A 17,172-nucleotide genomic window follows, 5' to 3' on the forward strand; every position below is an offset into this window, starting at 1 on the left:
CCAAACAAGAGGATTTCAGTATAGGAGTAAAGAGGTTCTTCTGCAGTTGTATAGGGCTCTGGCGAGACCACATCTGGAGTATTGTGTACAGTTTTGGTCTCCTAATTTGAGGAAGGGCATCCTTGTGATTGAGGCAGTGCAGCGTAGGTTCACGAGATTGATCCCTGGGATGGCGGGACTGTCATATGAGGAAAGATTGAAAAGACTAGACTTGTATTCACTGGAGTTTAGAAGGATGAGGGGGTATCTTATAGAAACATATAAAATTACAAAAAGGACTGGATAAGCTAGATGCAGGAAAAATGTTCCCAATGTTGGGCGAGTCCAGAACCAGGGACCACAGTCTTAGAATAGAGGGGAGACCATTTAAGACTGAGGTGATAAAAAATGTTTTCACCCAGAGCGTTATGAATGTGTGGAATTCCCTGCCACAGAGGGCAGTGGAGGCCAAGTCACTGGATGGATTTAAGAGAGAGTTAGATAGAGCTCTAGGGGCTAGTGGAATCAATGGATATGGGGAGAAGGCAGGCACGGGTTACTGATTGGGGACAATCAGCCATGATCACAATGAATGGTGGTACTAGCTCGAAGGGCCAAATGGCCTCCTCCTGCACCTATTTTCTAAAATCAACTCTTTGGAACATCATTAAGATGAAAAAGAGCACTGGGGAGCTTATTAATCGCAAAGAGACTGGCAGGCCTAGGAGGACCTCCACAGCTGATGACAGAAGAATTCTCTCTTTAATAAATGAAAATCCTCAAACACCTGTCCGACAGATCAGAAACATTTTTCAGGTGTGGATTTGTCAATGACCACTGTCCGCAGAAGATTCCATGTACAGAAATACAGAGGCTACACTGCAAGATGCAAACCACTGGATAGCCGCAAAAATAGAATGGGCAGGTTACTGTTTGCCAAGAAGTACTTAAAAGAGCAACCACAGTTCTGGAAAAAGGTCTTGTGGACAGGTGAGACGAAGATTAACGTATCAGAGTGATGGCAAGAGCAAAGTATTGAGGAGAGAAGGAACTGCCCAAGATCCAAAGCATACCACCTCATCTGTGAACCACGGTGGTGGGGGTGTTATGGTCTGGGTGGGCGTGTGGCTGCTGAAGGTACTGGTTCACTTAACTTCATTGATGATACAACTGTGATGGTAGTAGCATAATGAATTCTGATAACTATGGACACTTCCTATCTGCTCAAGTTCAAACAAGTGCCTCAAAACTCATTGGCTGGCAGTTCATTCTACAGCAAGACAATGATCCCAAACATACTGCTAAGGAGCGTTTCAAAGATTAAAAATGGTCAATTCTTCAGTGGCCAAGTCAATCACCCGATCTGAACCCAATTGAGCATGCCTTTTATATGCTGAAGAGAAAACTGAAGGGGACAAGCCCCCAACACAAGCATAAGCTAAAGATGGCTGCAATAAAGGCCTGGCAGAGCATCACCAGAGAAGACACCCAGCAACTGGTGATGTGCATGAATCGCAGACTTCAAGAAGTTATTGCATGCAAAGGATATGTAACAAAATACTAAACATGTTCAAGAAGGAACTGCAGGAGGACTTCCGGTGGCGCCATGGAGTAGCAAGCAGGCGCTCGTTTTAGCTCTGCTCTTTAAAAGCGCTAAAACGCATTAAAACGCCTGGAAAGGAAAACGGACCGACTTGAAAATACTTACCGGCAGATACCCGGCGTCGCGTAAGTGACGTCATCAGAAATCGCTGTATACTGACTGGATGAATAAACGGACTTTGCCGACTCGACCTCAGACAAGATAAAGAACTCGGCTGGAGGTTGTTCAAGACCTGGAGAAGGTAACCTCTGAGGAATCTGAGCGAGAATCTGAAGGAGAAGGACTCATTTCTACCATGGAACAAAATATAAAAGAACAAGAACAATCTGTAAGACGGGCTATGGTAAAGGACTTTGATGATATTTTGACTGATAAGCTGGGACAGCTAGAAACAATAATAGATGTTGGGAATAAGGAAATTTGTATAAACACTGCAGTAATTTCTACATGGTGAAACCAAAATGTGTAAAAATGGCCTTTATTAAAATCTGGCAATGTGCTCTTTAATCAGATGTGATTTTTTTTTTCTATTACAAATCTCAACTTGTGGAGTACAGAGGTAAATAAATAAATGGTGGGTCTTTGTCCCAAACATTATGGAGGGCACTGTACATCCTTTTATTCTGATGCTATGACTTCTGGTCCTAGACTCTCCCAGTGGTGGAAATACGCTCACCACATCCACTCTATCCAGGCCTTTCACTATTCGGTAAGTTTCAAACAGGTTCCTCATCATCCTTCTAAACTCCAACAAGTATAGGCCTAGTGCCGTCAAACACTCATAATATGTTCATCCAATCATTCCTTGGAACTCAGCGGGTCAGGCAGCAACTATGGATGCAACAAACAGATAATGTTTCAGTTTGGGACCCTTCTTCAGAGTGGGGGAGTGGTGTTGGGGGAAGGGGGTGGAAAGAGATGGGGAGACAAAGTTGAGAAAAGAACAGGGTGACTAGGGTGTGGGAGAATGTGTGTGCACCGGGACAGGGGTGGAGGCAGAGGAAAGAGAGGAGTGTTTGGATTTTTGAGAAATTACTACAAATAGGAGAGTTCACTATTTATACATTTTCATCAACCCCACCTCTCTTTTCCAGCTCCCTGGCTTCCTTCAGGCTGAAAAAGTGACCCCACACAAAATGCCGTCTGTCCATTCCCTCCGCAGATGCTGTCTGACCCACTGAATTCCTCCAGCAATTTGTCTTTTACTGCAGCTACATAAAAATAATTACACAAGATTTAAAAAATGCACAGATTTATTAGTTGATCAAATGTGCAGATTTATTAGTTAAACCAAAAAATTACTGAAAAAAGGATGGATAACAGAGGTAATCCATATTGACATCATACTATGTAGTAAACATTGATTGAATTGTTAATGGTAATGTGCACTTAGTCAATCAAAGAGTTTGAGCTCCTTGAATATGGAAGAGAAGCTGTGATATTTTCATATTTTTTTCAGGTTAACCATTCGCCTGACATTAACATGATCAAGAAAGCAAGAATTTGCAATGATATATAACATAATTTACTACCACAGAACATCCCCCCAAAAAATTACCAATTAATATAATGTATGTGAAGTGCAATTGTTTATGTCATGTAGAAAAACAGACTATTTGCACAGAGGAGAATCCCACAAACATCAATATTATAGCGATTCAATAATTTATTTAAATGACAGCGATTAATTAACTTTAGCCTGAAGCATTCGAATAACTACTCTTTAAAATATTGCCGACTAATCATATCCATCGCACAATGTGAGAAGATGGACATTTTTTCTCGCTGAATATTAATGTTCAGTCTGAAGAAGGGTCTCGACCCAAAATGTCACCCATTAAGAGATGCTGCTAATCCCGCTGAGTTATTGCAGCACTTTGCGTGTATCTTCGGTGTAAACCAGCGTCTGCAGTTCCTTCCCTTACAAAGATGGACATATCCTTGATTTAACGGCACATCAAAGGGAGTATCTCAAACAATGCAATCCACCCTTTGTTCTGCGCTGGAAAGGGTCAGCATGAGTTCTTGAAGAAGGGTTTTGGCCCAAAACTCTGCCTATTTCCTTCGCTCCATAGATGCTGCCTCACCCGCTGAGTTTCTCCACCATTTTTGTCTACCTTCGATTTTCCAGCATCTGCAGTTCCTTCTTAAACATGAGTTCTTGAATTTGTTCGATTGGCACTTGTCTCACAGAACTATGTGTACTATCCACTAACCCACAGGTAACAACAACCTTATTGGTATCAGCCATAATTTTATTACTCAAGAGTGTTATATCTTGATATGCAAGTGAACCAATAAAGCAGGAAAGCTTCATATTTAATTCGAACTAAAGTAAGGATGAACATTGAAAGGGTATGGATGACTCACTGTTTTGGTTGTTCATCCACTCTACTGATGTTGTAGCATGTGGTGTGATTTCTTTGCTCTCGTTTATATTTCCCATTAAGTTTGTTCAGCACTAAACAAATGCCTCAGCCTTCTGTGTCAGTATTTATTCACTTCACATTCTTTTCTTATTGCTTCATGCTTTGGGGAGCAATGTATTTTACTACTTTCAAATGGAACATGTTTTTCCCTGAGTGTTTGGAAAGCTGTTAATTCACTTCTTGAAAGTGACTTTTCCAATGCAGTTGATTAGACAATATTATATTAATGAACTTCCGCATTAGACATTTCAGCAGGTGGTGCACCTTTTATAGTTGCATTCATATCACTAAAAATGAACATTTACGCAAAGTGTTGTAGCCTGAGCCATAAAACGAGTACATTTTGTGTGATGTACAGGGCTAAAGTAACATATATCATTAAACGTAAAATGGTTTTACCTTTTACAATGAAATCAGAATATATAATACTAGAGTTCATCAAACATTGGCTCCGTTTTTACTTGAACCTATCTGGAACTGTGTGTGCAAGTGACAGTGTCTCTGAGATTCCCAAGCATGTGAATGGGAATTTGAAATCCCAAACTTTCTCTGCAGCTATTTGCCAAAATTATCATCATTGCATTCTGCCACTAGATTATACACAAAGACTAGAGATGAAGCACAGAATTGCAGCAAATGACAAGTGAATATGGGGAACCAAATAAATTACTTCTGAATGGTTGGACGTGACATGGCAATTTATTCATTGCATCAGCATTTTTATACTTGCTTAAATTGTTTGCATTCATTTGAATGTTTTCCGTTATTTTTATGGGCTTTTTAATTCTTACATTTATTTCACTGAGTTCAAGCTGTTTTTGAACTATCAGAAGATTCAAAGTCATCCATAGCTTTTTTGACAGCTTTGCTATCTTTCCCAAGTCTATTCTTCACCAGCTTCAGTTTGGGCTTATTCTGGAAGCCCAGCCCAGACAATGGGATTTACATTGACAAGGCCTTCCCAAGGTCGGAAGGCAGCTGAGGTCCAAGGGGGATTTTGCAGTAGGTTTTCAGCAAACGAAGCAAGAAAGGTATGTGGAAAGGAAAAATAGGCTGTTCACAGATGAATTCACGATCTGGACTGTTGTGTTGCATCCAGCAATATTTGTTCACTGATCTTTGTTAGCTATTCCCTTTCATACATTTTGGTACAATGCATTAATGTCCAATACTTTTGTATCTTTATAATGCAATTTATAATATTGAGCCCATTGAACTGCTCATTTATAGTGATTACAATTATAAACAATTTCAATGGATGGAAAGCATATTTAGATGTTCTGAGGTCACCGTAGATACAAAGCAACCCTTTTTACTTCATCTTTACACTATGAGCTTCCTAGCCTTTGCCATTTCTTTCCACATGAACATAACATGCAGAGTTAAGGGGAGGTCTTGAAAAATCAGCAAATGTAAGTTGGACTGATTACATTTGTATTTTCTCTCAATTAAATTAGGTTGATATATAGGGCATAGATTCCTATTATATTATTTTGACAGCATCACTTGCTTCAACAAAACATAAATATGAAATAGAAATGAACATTGTTTCTTTGGTAATTGTTTTAATGACCAAAGTATATTCACACCTCAAAAGTTTGTTATCCCATACCAATGGATTTTAGGTCCCCTGTCCCCTGATGAACATGCAATCCAGGGGTCGATCCTGGCCCCCAAAGTGTTTTTTTTCCATTCAACATGATTTATAAAATTAATTTTCATTTTACTAAAAAGCCAATTATCGATGGATTTAACAATGGAATCGCGTATTGCAAAATAATAGAAAATTCTTAATTTTACAGTGTTGCTTGTTCAACCGTGGAGGTATATGTGGTGTATTCATTGATTGCCCCTTTTGAACAGTAAATGGTGGCTGGTCCACATGGACAGAGTGGTGGCCCTGTAGCACTACCTGTGGTAGAGGATGGCAGAAAAGAACGCGCACTTGTACCAACCCCAGCCCTCAGAATGGTGGATCATTCTGTGATGGACAGAACATCCAGATAACTGCCTGCACCATGTTGTGTCCAGGTAAATAGTAACTTCTATTTTTTTTTTTGTATTCCAGTTTCCCATTCACAATAATAAATCAGGGTCTTTGTATAAAGATGGAAAATAGAGAATCAGAAACAAATCAATGATGGAAAATAATAGACATGCAATATGCAAAAGAACCCAGTGTGCCTAGGAGTTCGTAGAAATTGTTTAAAACCAGTAATTAACATCTCCTTACTGCGTTAGAATGAATAAATATCTGAGCGATTGGCTGAGAAGTTGTATTGGTAAATAAGAGCATATTGATATATTGTGACTTATTGTGACTTATTGTGACTGGATGGAAGATTACAACCAAGCATATACAGGAGAAAAAGCAGAAAGTAAATGTTACAATGCAACATGTTATATATTTTTAGCGCGCTTAAGATAGCAAAATGTTTCAACGGGAAGATTTTGTAATGTTAATAATAAGTTACAATCTGGGCAGAGAAAGGACACAGTCGTCAAAGTTCTCACCTGCCCCACGTCCTCTTGAGATTCTGGCTGATGTGCTAGAAAAGTTGGAATTTTGTCTTCATTATCTGTAAAGACCACTCGACAACTCACATATTCTAAAGGCTTCATTGTAACAAGATCGTTTGTCACCATGCTCATTACTCAGATAGTCTAGTAGCAAAGAATTGACCACTAGAACCAAGTAACTGGACAGTCGCAAACATTTATATGCAGATACACAATCTACCCTGTGGTTTAGCTGTTTCCAAATAAATATCGGCAAGGTAATCCCCAATTGATACAAATCACCTAAATACAATTAGCACTATCTGAAAACAATTAACACAAACTGATACAAGTCATTAACACAAATACTGTAATAACAACTTTTATTTACCATTTATAATTGTTCAATGTTTTCTACACTCACATTCTCAATCAGACATCATTTTGTAAACCCTGTAAACAATTATTTACATGATCAGTTGAGTAGATCATATTTAGGAAATTATAGAGCAGACCAAACAATTTCTTGACTTGGGTTCTCCGAAGGCAAACCCCCAAACTGGACCCAAGTAGATTTGTCAGATGCAGAGATGCAGTAGACCAGGGTGCTAAAGCTTTGATATAAAGTCACCACAATAGGAACTTTTGCTTATAATGCACCCTTAAATTGTAGAATATCACCCATTAATTTGTAGAATTATCAAAGAAAAAGGGTGACAGTGGCATAGCTGTAGAGCTACAGCACCAGAGTGTGATCCTGACTACAGGTACTGTATGTAGGGAATTTGTAAATTCTCCCCATGACCTGTGGGTTTTCTCTGAGATCTTCGGTTTCCCCCCACACTCCAAAGACGTACAGGTTTGTAGGTTAATTGGCTTGCCATTAAAAAAATGTAAAATTGTCCCTAGTGTGTGTAGGGTTGTGTTAATGTGCGGGAATCGCTGGTCAGCACAGACTCGATGGCCCAAAGGGCCTGTTTCCACCCTGTATCTCTAAACTAAACTAAACTAAAAACTAAAATTTGACTTTGCACAAAGTAAGGAGATTTTATTGCATGTGGCCAAAAGTTAGCTTTATTAGTGTTATGAAGGGTAGTAGAAATGGTGATGATGAGTTGGAGAGGGAGAATTAAAAGTATAAAAGGTGAGGCCTGGAGATCTGATAAGTAAGTAAAAAAAATCATAGTTTTTTGGTGATATCTTAACTGTATTAAAAATTAAAGTTTTGGTGATATCTTGACTTGTATTTTTTTCCTTTTAGGTGCTGATGAACTTGTTATGCCTTTCCAGATTTATTGTTAAGATTTTCATGATAATTGAGCAATAACATGGTCAGTTCTGTTTATAGGGTGCTGTGCACATTTAAAATCTTGTATAATGTCATTGCTTCACTATGTCTATATTAATGTGAATGTAAAAAGGAGGGGGGGGGAGGGATGGAAACAACAGTTTACATCTTATCTGTAATCTATGCTTTGAATGCCCTACAGTCATTCATCTTTGAAATAGGAAATGGAGGTGTACATTATGAATAGATTAAAGCAGAAAATGATGGGAATTCTCAATGTCAAGCAAGATTAGACATAGATTAGTGGAGAAAGAAATAAATAACAGGTCATCAACCTGAGACATTAACTCCATTTGTCTCTCCACAGGTGCTGACTTACCTGCTCAGTTCTTTCCAGTATTTACATTCACTTTTCCAGCATCTGCAATTTTTATTTTAGATGCTTTTCTAACTTGTACAGAAATTCAGCTATGACGTCAATAACAATTTCTGCCCTGCGATATTCAAGGCACCGTCTCCCACTGAATCTATCTCTTCCGTGTAGACTTTGGAAGCTATCACATATTGAAGTTGTTAATCATCACACAGTGCATTAGAACAAAAGAAAGGCAAGCAAGGGTAGGCCACTCCTCTTCCAGCGCCAACCCCACCAGTCAGTGAAATTTTGGCTGATCTTTTATCTTAGTATTGGATCCCTGAAATCACTTATTTTCCAAAGATCTCTCCATCTTTGACTCCATCATATAATTGAATTGTATTCATGGTCAGTGGGGAATTTACTGGGCTGGAGTAATCATGTCAACACAGGAATATGAAAGCTAAACTAATTAGTCCCATACAAATGTGATTATTGACTTGGGATTAGGTAGGACTTGGGAGTCAATGAGTTCACTCAGCTTTTTACTGTTTGATTAGGTATATTTACCCATAGAATGATGGAAGTAACAATGACCTGGGCTGAAGGCCTAACCTACTTATTTGTGCATCTTTGTCTGCCACTCCAACCCAGCCCCCACCTAACCCTTTACTCCCTTCCCAGTAAAGTATCAGTGAAGCTTAAAAATATTACAGCTGGTGGACTTTTGTAAAGAGAGTTCCATCAGAATATGGAAGGTGATCCAGTTATGCTACCAATGACACCGTTTCCATCTAAGAAAGTTAATCAGTGGGATTTCTCTCTCACACCATACATTTTTCCAATACTTTCACTAGAAGTCCTGAATGAAGTCCTCCTGGCATTTGAAACAATGATACCTCCATGCTCATTTTGTAGCTATTCAACTTCTTTTTTTGTAATATTCTCCATAGGCAAATACCTACTGATTTTTTTTTTCATGAATTGCAATGGAGGAACTAATTACGAGTAAATATTCTTTCATTTGATTAGAAGACAGCCCCAGATATCAATATTGTTTTTGCATTGAATTTGTTTGTAATTTTTTCACCGACTAGTGTGTAGCATGATCCAATTTAATTTAAAAAGAGAAACCATCAATTAGTGTTTGTAATGTTGCAGTATTTTCCTTTAATATGTACTCATAAGAAGTGTTTATATGCTGCTTTCACCATCCAGATTTGCTACTATTTTTACTAGTTTACTGAGCAATTATAGACCTGTCTAATGAATGCCCTTAAAAAGTATTCATACAATGGAAGGTACTGTAAACATTTAGTTCAGCCGCATCAAGCTATGGAATCATGTTTGGGTAATTTTTGCCAAGGAATAGGGTAAAACAAAAGATTCAAGCAAAGGTAAAGTGAAAGATTATAGGGGCTGTTCCACTGCAGCGACCTAATTGGCGAGTATAGCAGCGTTTGCCCTTGACTTGCAGCATGGTCGACATGAGGTCCTAGGAGGTCTTTGTAACTCTCCTTCATGCTTGAGAGTAGTCTCCTCATACTCGAGACCTCAGCTAGGTCTCGGCGTGTTTTTCAACATGCTGAAAAATTCCCGCGAGTAGAAAAGGTCGCCATGGAAAAAAAATCGATATTTATTTTACTCGTAGGTTTACTCGAAGTAGGTCGTAGTAGGTCGGCATGTTATTCGTAGGTAATCAAGGGTAGTCGAAGGTAATCAAAGGTAGTCAAAGGTAGTCACAGATAGTCTTCAACATAGTCGAAGGGAGGTCGAAGGAGATCGAAGGAGGTCGTTTTCACTCTCCACTATTCGGTGTCCAATTTTCCCTAAGCTAGTCAAAGCTAGTCTTCAACATAGTCTAAGGAGGTCTTCTACATAGTCGAAGGAGGTCTTAAACATGATCTTTTTCAAACTCTCCTAAACTCGCCAATTAGGTCGCCGCAGTGGGACAGCCCCTTATCTAATATGGACATGCGAAAGTTAAAATTACAGGGCGTGTTATTTTAATATTTTTGGATGAGGAACAGATCATTGTTAAACTGCAAGTCAAAGACCTGGAAAATATTTTTATACTTGAGAATCAGTTCTGAGGCCAGACTGTAGAATCTGCAATAACAATGATAACAGTAACAGTGACTACCACTCCCATTTATAACACATCTTCACCAAAACAGTTCTTTCATTGGAGCATATTCAAGCAAAATGATATATTAAGTAACAAAATACAGAGATGTTTGGGGTACATGACAAAAAGTGATCACAATTTTAAGGAGAATGTTTTTTAAACAATGCGAAGTGCAGAGGTTTAGGGAGAGATCTTCAGCATTTAATCCCTTGGCAACCAAAACACAACAGTCAATTTTGGAGGAATGTTCAAGTGATTAGAATTGGAGAATGCTTTGGGGTACTTTGTAAGAACCTTTATAAAAGGGAAGTGTAAAAGCTGGAGATAGTTGACGAGAGAGGGAGTAAAGACAAGCATTTGGAAAGGTTTGAAATGAGGAATGAATTAAAAGTTTTTAATGCTATTGGGGTTTTAAAGCTGGACCCTTTTTGGACTATTACGACCTCAGACAATGTCATATTATGAAAATGAAATTAGTCTGTGGATGTGGGTGTGTTGTAGAAAATCAGTCATCGCTGAAGCCACGGCAATGGGAAAGGATGTGCAATGTGATAATGGAAACTCCCTAACCCCTTTGACCTGCCCCTTTCAGTTCACTAATAGCTCAATTTTTGCCAAGGTAAGTGTGTTAATAACAGTTATATTTTTAAGTTTACAGTCTGGAGTTCAATATAACTTCCGATAGTTTATTGGAAAATTTAAGGGTTACATGGTTAAGAACGATTATGTCGGACAATTATTTAACTGGACGTTTTGTAATGCATGCATGGCCTCTTAAGAGTTGGTTTTCAAGAATATTAGAGAGTGATGGGAATTCTCCAAAGTAGTTGTCAAACAATCATGACAGTACTGAGAATAACAACTGTTCTGCTCTTATACAGGCAAAAGTTGCAAGGTATTTCTGGGAATGACAAGCTTCAGGGGCATCAACAACATATATTTCTCCATATTCCCAACAGGTGGAAGGCACCGTGGGGTCTCATTGGGTTGAGATAATAATAACCATAAAAAATGGTTCCAGCACTACTGGAGGTACAGAAGTTCAAAGATATTAAAACAAGATTTTCTCTTTTCTAATATACATACTTGCATATGATCAGGAGAGTGTTGAAATGGGGACCATTCATTGTGTTTTTCTTTATTTCTTTACAGGACGTTAAAGAAGGGCAATGAAGCTCAGAAAGAAACAGGCCTAATGCAAGGCCACTGCGAACAAGGAAAGCATTTAAAGCTCACGCACTCTATTATTCAGCTACTCACTCATATTCACTAGCACAGAATAAAACACATCATTCAGGGGTGTGGGTGCTGGCGGAATCGGGGATGAAAAAGGAAGAAGGGAGGGAGGTGCAAATTGTTCGCATGAAAAGCAAATGCTGCTCAAGGGGAATTCAGATGAAAAGATTGAGGAATGGGAGAAGCACATTTCTGAGCATGTGAAGGAAGTGCCAGCTGTTTGCTGGAGAGCACCTGAGGTATGACGTCTAAAGTGAATGAAAGGGTGAGGAGCACAAACTCAAAGCAAAACTCTGTAAAACTTCTCTGAGACCTGGCTTGTGGCAGAGTCCACTGCCCTCTGGTGGCCGTTGGAGTAAGTGACAGCTGAATTAATCTTGACACTTGCCCCACAGAACACTAAATGCCTGTTAACAAATCGACCTTTGGGCCTGATTGGTTTGATTCACTGGCCTTAAGTAAAGGAAAGCAGAGAATGGGGAAACATCATCAGCTGGATTCTGCATTCTCCCAAATGCCTTTTTTCAAGACCTTGACAAACATTAAAGACACTTTGTCCCAAAACTGAGGGATATTAGTAAGTGTGTGATGTTTGTGTACATGCAGGCAAGGCCAACAAATATGCTGCTCCTATTTTAACTGGAACAGTCAGGAATTTTGGAGTGCACTATGAAATCTGCATTTATCTCAACACACAAACCGGAGGCATGTCTGCTCTGTCTCTTTGAAATTTGATTGAAGCAAATTGTTAACCCAAATCTTTGGAGGTTCCAAACCAAGTGATACAGATTATCCCAACATTCAATGGTACTGAAATGAGGATCACAGACTCAACAGTTCATAGATAAAAGAGGCAGCTGTCCACATCTCAGACCTACTGCAGCTCAGTAGAAGATTAAAATAGGATGAGAAGGTTTGAAGACTAACAAGAACAGTTGGTCTCAATTTACTTTCCAATTTTAAAGCTGTAATCTGATTGCTCCTGTCAGAAATAGTGTCATGATCGTGATTTTACTTTGAAAATATACGAGTTGTTGTACCAGCTGCCACTTCGTTCAAAATAAATTAAGCTCCTGAATGCCATCTTGTAACTGCAGAAGTCCCAGACCCACAGATGTGAGACATTGAATTTGTTGGTCAGCTCTGCTGTTCCCATGGGCTGACCAAATGGAGCATCTGAGCATTATAGAAATTGTTATTGGGAGGCAAAATGTAAGGAAAATTGCCTTTTAATTATTTTGCATTGAATTAATGTTCTCAATTGTAAGTTTTAATAGGTGATTTAGTTGACTACATCTCTATCTTTTAGAATTTTTAATTATTTAAAAAAAGATAATCTGCTTTGAATTTAATAGCTTATCTAAATCCTATTAAATATTCTTCACTGCGTAGAGAGTTGACAAAGCTGGAGCTGAGCTATCCAGCTATTGAAGATTAAAGGGATGTTTTGAGCCAGAGCCTCTCTGCTGAGAATCCAGGGCACTCTACTCTGGTGAATAAGATTAGTCCCCCACAACTGGTTTAACTAAGTATGGGCATGGAGTGATCAAGGTTTAGTTTAGAGATACAATGCAGATACAGGCATTTCAGCCCATTGAGTCCGAACCGATCAGTGATCCCCGCACACTAACACTATCCTACACACACCAGGGACAATTTACATTTATACCGTCAATTAACCTACAAACCTGTACGTCTTTTGAGTGTGGGAGGAAACCGAAGATCTCTGAGAAAACCCACGCGGTCACAGGGAGAACGTACAAACTCCATACAGGCAGCAACCATAGTTAAGATCGAACCCGGGTTTCCGGCGCTGCAAACGTTGTAAGGCAGCAACTTTACCGCTGTGCCGCAAACATTGTGATGCCTGATAGAATGATTAGGCCAATCAATGTCAGTCTAATACCGGTTTTAAAAAAACATAACTTTTGTTTAAAGCAGTTTATCTTTCTAATATTTTTTTTTCTAATAAACTTACTGGATTTACCTATTTATTTCACAGAATTAATTTCAACAATTTTTTAAAGTTGATATGAGAAGTCCAACGCAAACTATTTCGTTGAGGGATTTAACACAGAGGAATAAGTTTAAAAACAAAAAGCTGGAGTAACTCAGCGGGACTGGCAGCATCTCTGGAGAGAAGGAATGGGTGATGTTTCGAGTCGAGAACCGGTCGAAACATTACCCAGAGATGCTGCCTGTCCCACTGCGTTATTCTAGCTTTTTGTGTTTACCTTCGGTTCAAACCAGCATCTGCAGTTTAAATTTTGCCTATTTGCAAATTTGGTTAACCTTAATTTTTTTTTAAACAATGGCATGTAATCGGCAGCATTCAACATTGTTTTATTTGTCCTTTGAGATGTCTCCAACACGAGAAGGCAGTATTTAGCATTCATCACCAGTTGCTCAGTGTTTAAAGAGTCAACAGTGTAATGTGCTACTTAATGTGGGACTAGCGTTATAGACAGGCCAGATTAGGGAGGTATGGCAAGTACCTTCCTGAAAGATGGCAGTAAATCAATTTCTTCCAGATGTGATGATAAACCAAGGTCACCGTTCATGTCTAAGCGATCCCATGGTGCTATTTCAAAGAAGAGGAGGGGATGTAATCCTTGCTCTCTTAGCTAACATTTATCCTTCAATAAACATTTCTAAAACTGGTTGAAATTAGTATCTCCCGAGACAGCTAAATAAGTCATTATATGCAAGCATGATGCAGAAAGTGCTGATCTATCGAACACATTTAATGAAAGGAAATGTCCAGTTAGGTTTCTGGGACAGTTTGAAATGGAAACTAATGTTGTGGTATTTCACCTAACAAATGTTAATGTCCATATTAATAGTGCTGAAAAAATAATATTAATGAATGATTGAGCCAAAATCCCTTTGATGTAAGAGAGAGATTCCTACGCACAAGTTGGTTGCCCCAATGCCTACTTTACATCATGATTTCAGTTCAAATGTACTTGATGGAATGTAAAGCTCAGTGGAATTTTCTGAAAGGGATTGATAGGCACAGTCTTTCTATCTTGCTGATTTGGAGTCATAGTGTCATAGAGTCATACAGTACAGCAATAGGCCTTTCGGTCCAGCTTCCCATGCCAACCAAGCCCCATCTACACCAGATTCACTTGCCAACTTTGGCCTATATCCCTCTAAATATATTTAGAGTATTATTTAGCATTTGCTTAAAAAAAATCCATTCAGAAGAATGCAGGTGATACTATGATAAGAGTTACTGAAGTGTTTCTGTTGTTTCTGGTCCAGTACCTCAACAACTAGTTGTTTCTGGTCCAGTACCTCAACAACTCTCATAGATAAACCCTCATCTACCCTCTCTTGCAGGTAGACAAAAATGCTGAAAAAACTATGGAGCTCCATAGATGCTGCCTCACCCGCTGAATTTCTCCAGCATTTTTATCTACCTTCGATTTTTCTAGCATCTGAATTGAATTGAATTGAATTGAATTGAATTGAATTGCATTGAATTGAATTGAATTGATACCTTTATTGTCATTCAGACCTTACGGTCTGAACGAAATTTTGTGCCTGCAGTCATACATACAATCATACAATAATAACAACAATAAACACAAATTAACATCCACCACAGTGTATCCTCCAAACACCTCCTCACTGTGGTGGAGGCAAAAGTCTTAGGGTTACTGTCTCTTCCCTCCTCTTTCCCTCTGCGCTGAGGCGATTCCCCACCGGGCGATGGCATAAACAGTCCCACGGCTCACCGAACCCCGCAAACGGGCCGGCTCAAACACCGCGGCCCAGGGTGGTCGAAGCTGCCGCCCTCCAGTCCAGCGGATGCGGCCGCTGGCCCGCGGCTGAACCCAGGACTCAGGTCACCGCCGCCAGAACGCCGTCCCAGCCACCGGAGCACCGTTCCAGCCCCAAGCCGGATCTCCCTCACGTGAGTGCCGTTCCACCCTCGGGCTGGGCCACTCTGACGGGAGTGCCGTTCCACCTCGGGCTGGGCCACTCTGACGGGAGTGCCGTTCCACCCTCGGGCTGGGCCACTCCAACGGGAGTGCCACAGCCCCTCACGGGAGAGTCTCAGCCCCTCACGGGAGCGCAGTTCCAGCCCCGAGCTGGGCCGCCTTCATGAGAGCGAGCCCAGGGCGAGTCCTGTCAGGCTGCCTCCGGAGCCTCGAGGCCGCCAGCTCCGCCATTAGGCCTCAGCACAGACGGAGGCAGAGAAGGGGGATATGACAAAAAAGTCGTATTCCCCCGAAGGGAGAGACAGCAAGCCCCGTTTCAACCCCCCCCCCCCCCCCCCCCCCCCCCCCATAAACACATCCTAAAAACCGAAAACTTAACTGACAAAATGAAAAAAAACAACACAAAAAAGTAAAGACAAACGGACTGCAGGCGAGCCGCAGCCGTTCACCAGCGTCGCCACTTCCAGATATCTGCAGTTCTTTCTTAAATATTCCCTCTCTTGCAGAGTGCTTTTCCTTGTTTAGAAATCTCAGGCATTTCATACCATACTCCACAAGTCCCTTTCGATTCATGTTCTCTCCCAACCAGTTAATAAAATCTGATTATCTCACTATTTATCTCCTTGCATTTTGCGGAAGCTCGCACCAACCAAATGGTGACTGCAATTCAAAAAGCAGTTATTGTCTGTGAATCACTTTGGCAGATCTCCACAAATATTTTAAGCTCTCAGTAGTGATAACCATATTGCATTCATATAGCGGTTTACTTCTGTTAAAACATCCCAAAGCACATCACAGGAACATAATGAGACAACATGAGGATAAAATTTAGAAGGCGAAAGGGAATGAAAAATAAATAACTTGGGTTTATATGGAACCTTTTTGCAAACTCAGCTCACGTGAAAGAACATTACAACCAATGAAGTGTTTATTGAAGTGCAGTTATTGGTGCAATAAAGGAAACACTGTGGTCAATCTGCCTGGTGTGTGCTCCCAGAAGAACGTTGTGATTATGACCACACAATTTATTTTAGTGTTGCTAATTAAGGGATGAATATAATCCAAGACACCAGAGACATTTCATTGTACTTCAACACAGTGTCGTGAAGACTTTTTTGGCCATCTGAAAGAGATGTCAGAGCTTTATAGAGTCAGGCAGCATGGAAACAGGCCCTTCAGTCCAATTCACCCATGTCGACTAAGATGCCCTCAATTTAACATCTCTCACGAAAGCAAACAGTTTACTAACCAAACAGTACTCCCTCACGATTGTACTGAAGTGTCAGATCAGATTTTTATGCTTGGTTCTTGATTGGAATTTGAACACCAACACTGACTCAGCAACAAAATATCTATTGACTGAAATACAGCTGGCATTGCCAAGAGTTTCAATGACCATCTTAAGTGTGTGTGTGTGGATATTCCAAGGGGGTGCCGTCGAGTATGGCTGCCCTGCCAGCAGCTGTTAGTCTTTTCACCTTTTTATATTTTTAGTTAGTTAAAAGTGTTTGTGTTGGAGGTCTTTTAGTCTTTTTATGTGGGGGGTGGGGGAAAGGGGGAAACTATTCTTCTCAGTCTCTACCTGTTCGGAGATGCTGCTTTTCTCCGAGCCGTGTTTTCGCCCTTTCCTCGCGGCCTACGAACAGACTGGAGCAGCGTTTTCCTGCCGGGACCGGCCAGGACTTCAGCTTCGGCGGTGGCACAG

At 40.1% G+C, this 17,172-nt stretch overlaps 1 protein-coding gene across 1 annotated transcript in view; it reads left to right on the top strand.

Moving 5' to 3' along the window:
* The window catches only part of unc5a (unc-5 netrin receptor A), a 416,817-nt gene that overhangs the window by 297,341 nt on the left and 102,304 nt on the right, over window positions 1-17,172 (top strand). Inside the window, exon 6 of the mRNA XM_055643076.1 lies at window positions 5,875-6,042. Coding sequence (XP_055499051.1) covers window positions 5,875-6,042 — 168 coding nt within the window. The remainder of the gene's footprint in view (window positions 1-5,874; window positions 6,043-17,172) is intronic.

The sequence above is a fragment of the Leucoraja erinacea genome, chromosome 11 (assembly GCF_028641065.1).
Source record: "Leucoraja erinacea ecotype New England chromosome 11, Leri_hhj_1, whole genome shotgun sequence".
NCBI lineage: Eukaryota > Metazoa > Chordata > Chondrichthyes > Rajiformes > Rajidae > Leucoraja > Leucoraja erinaceus.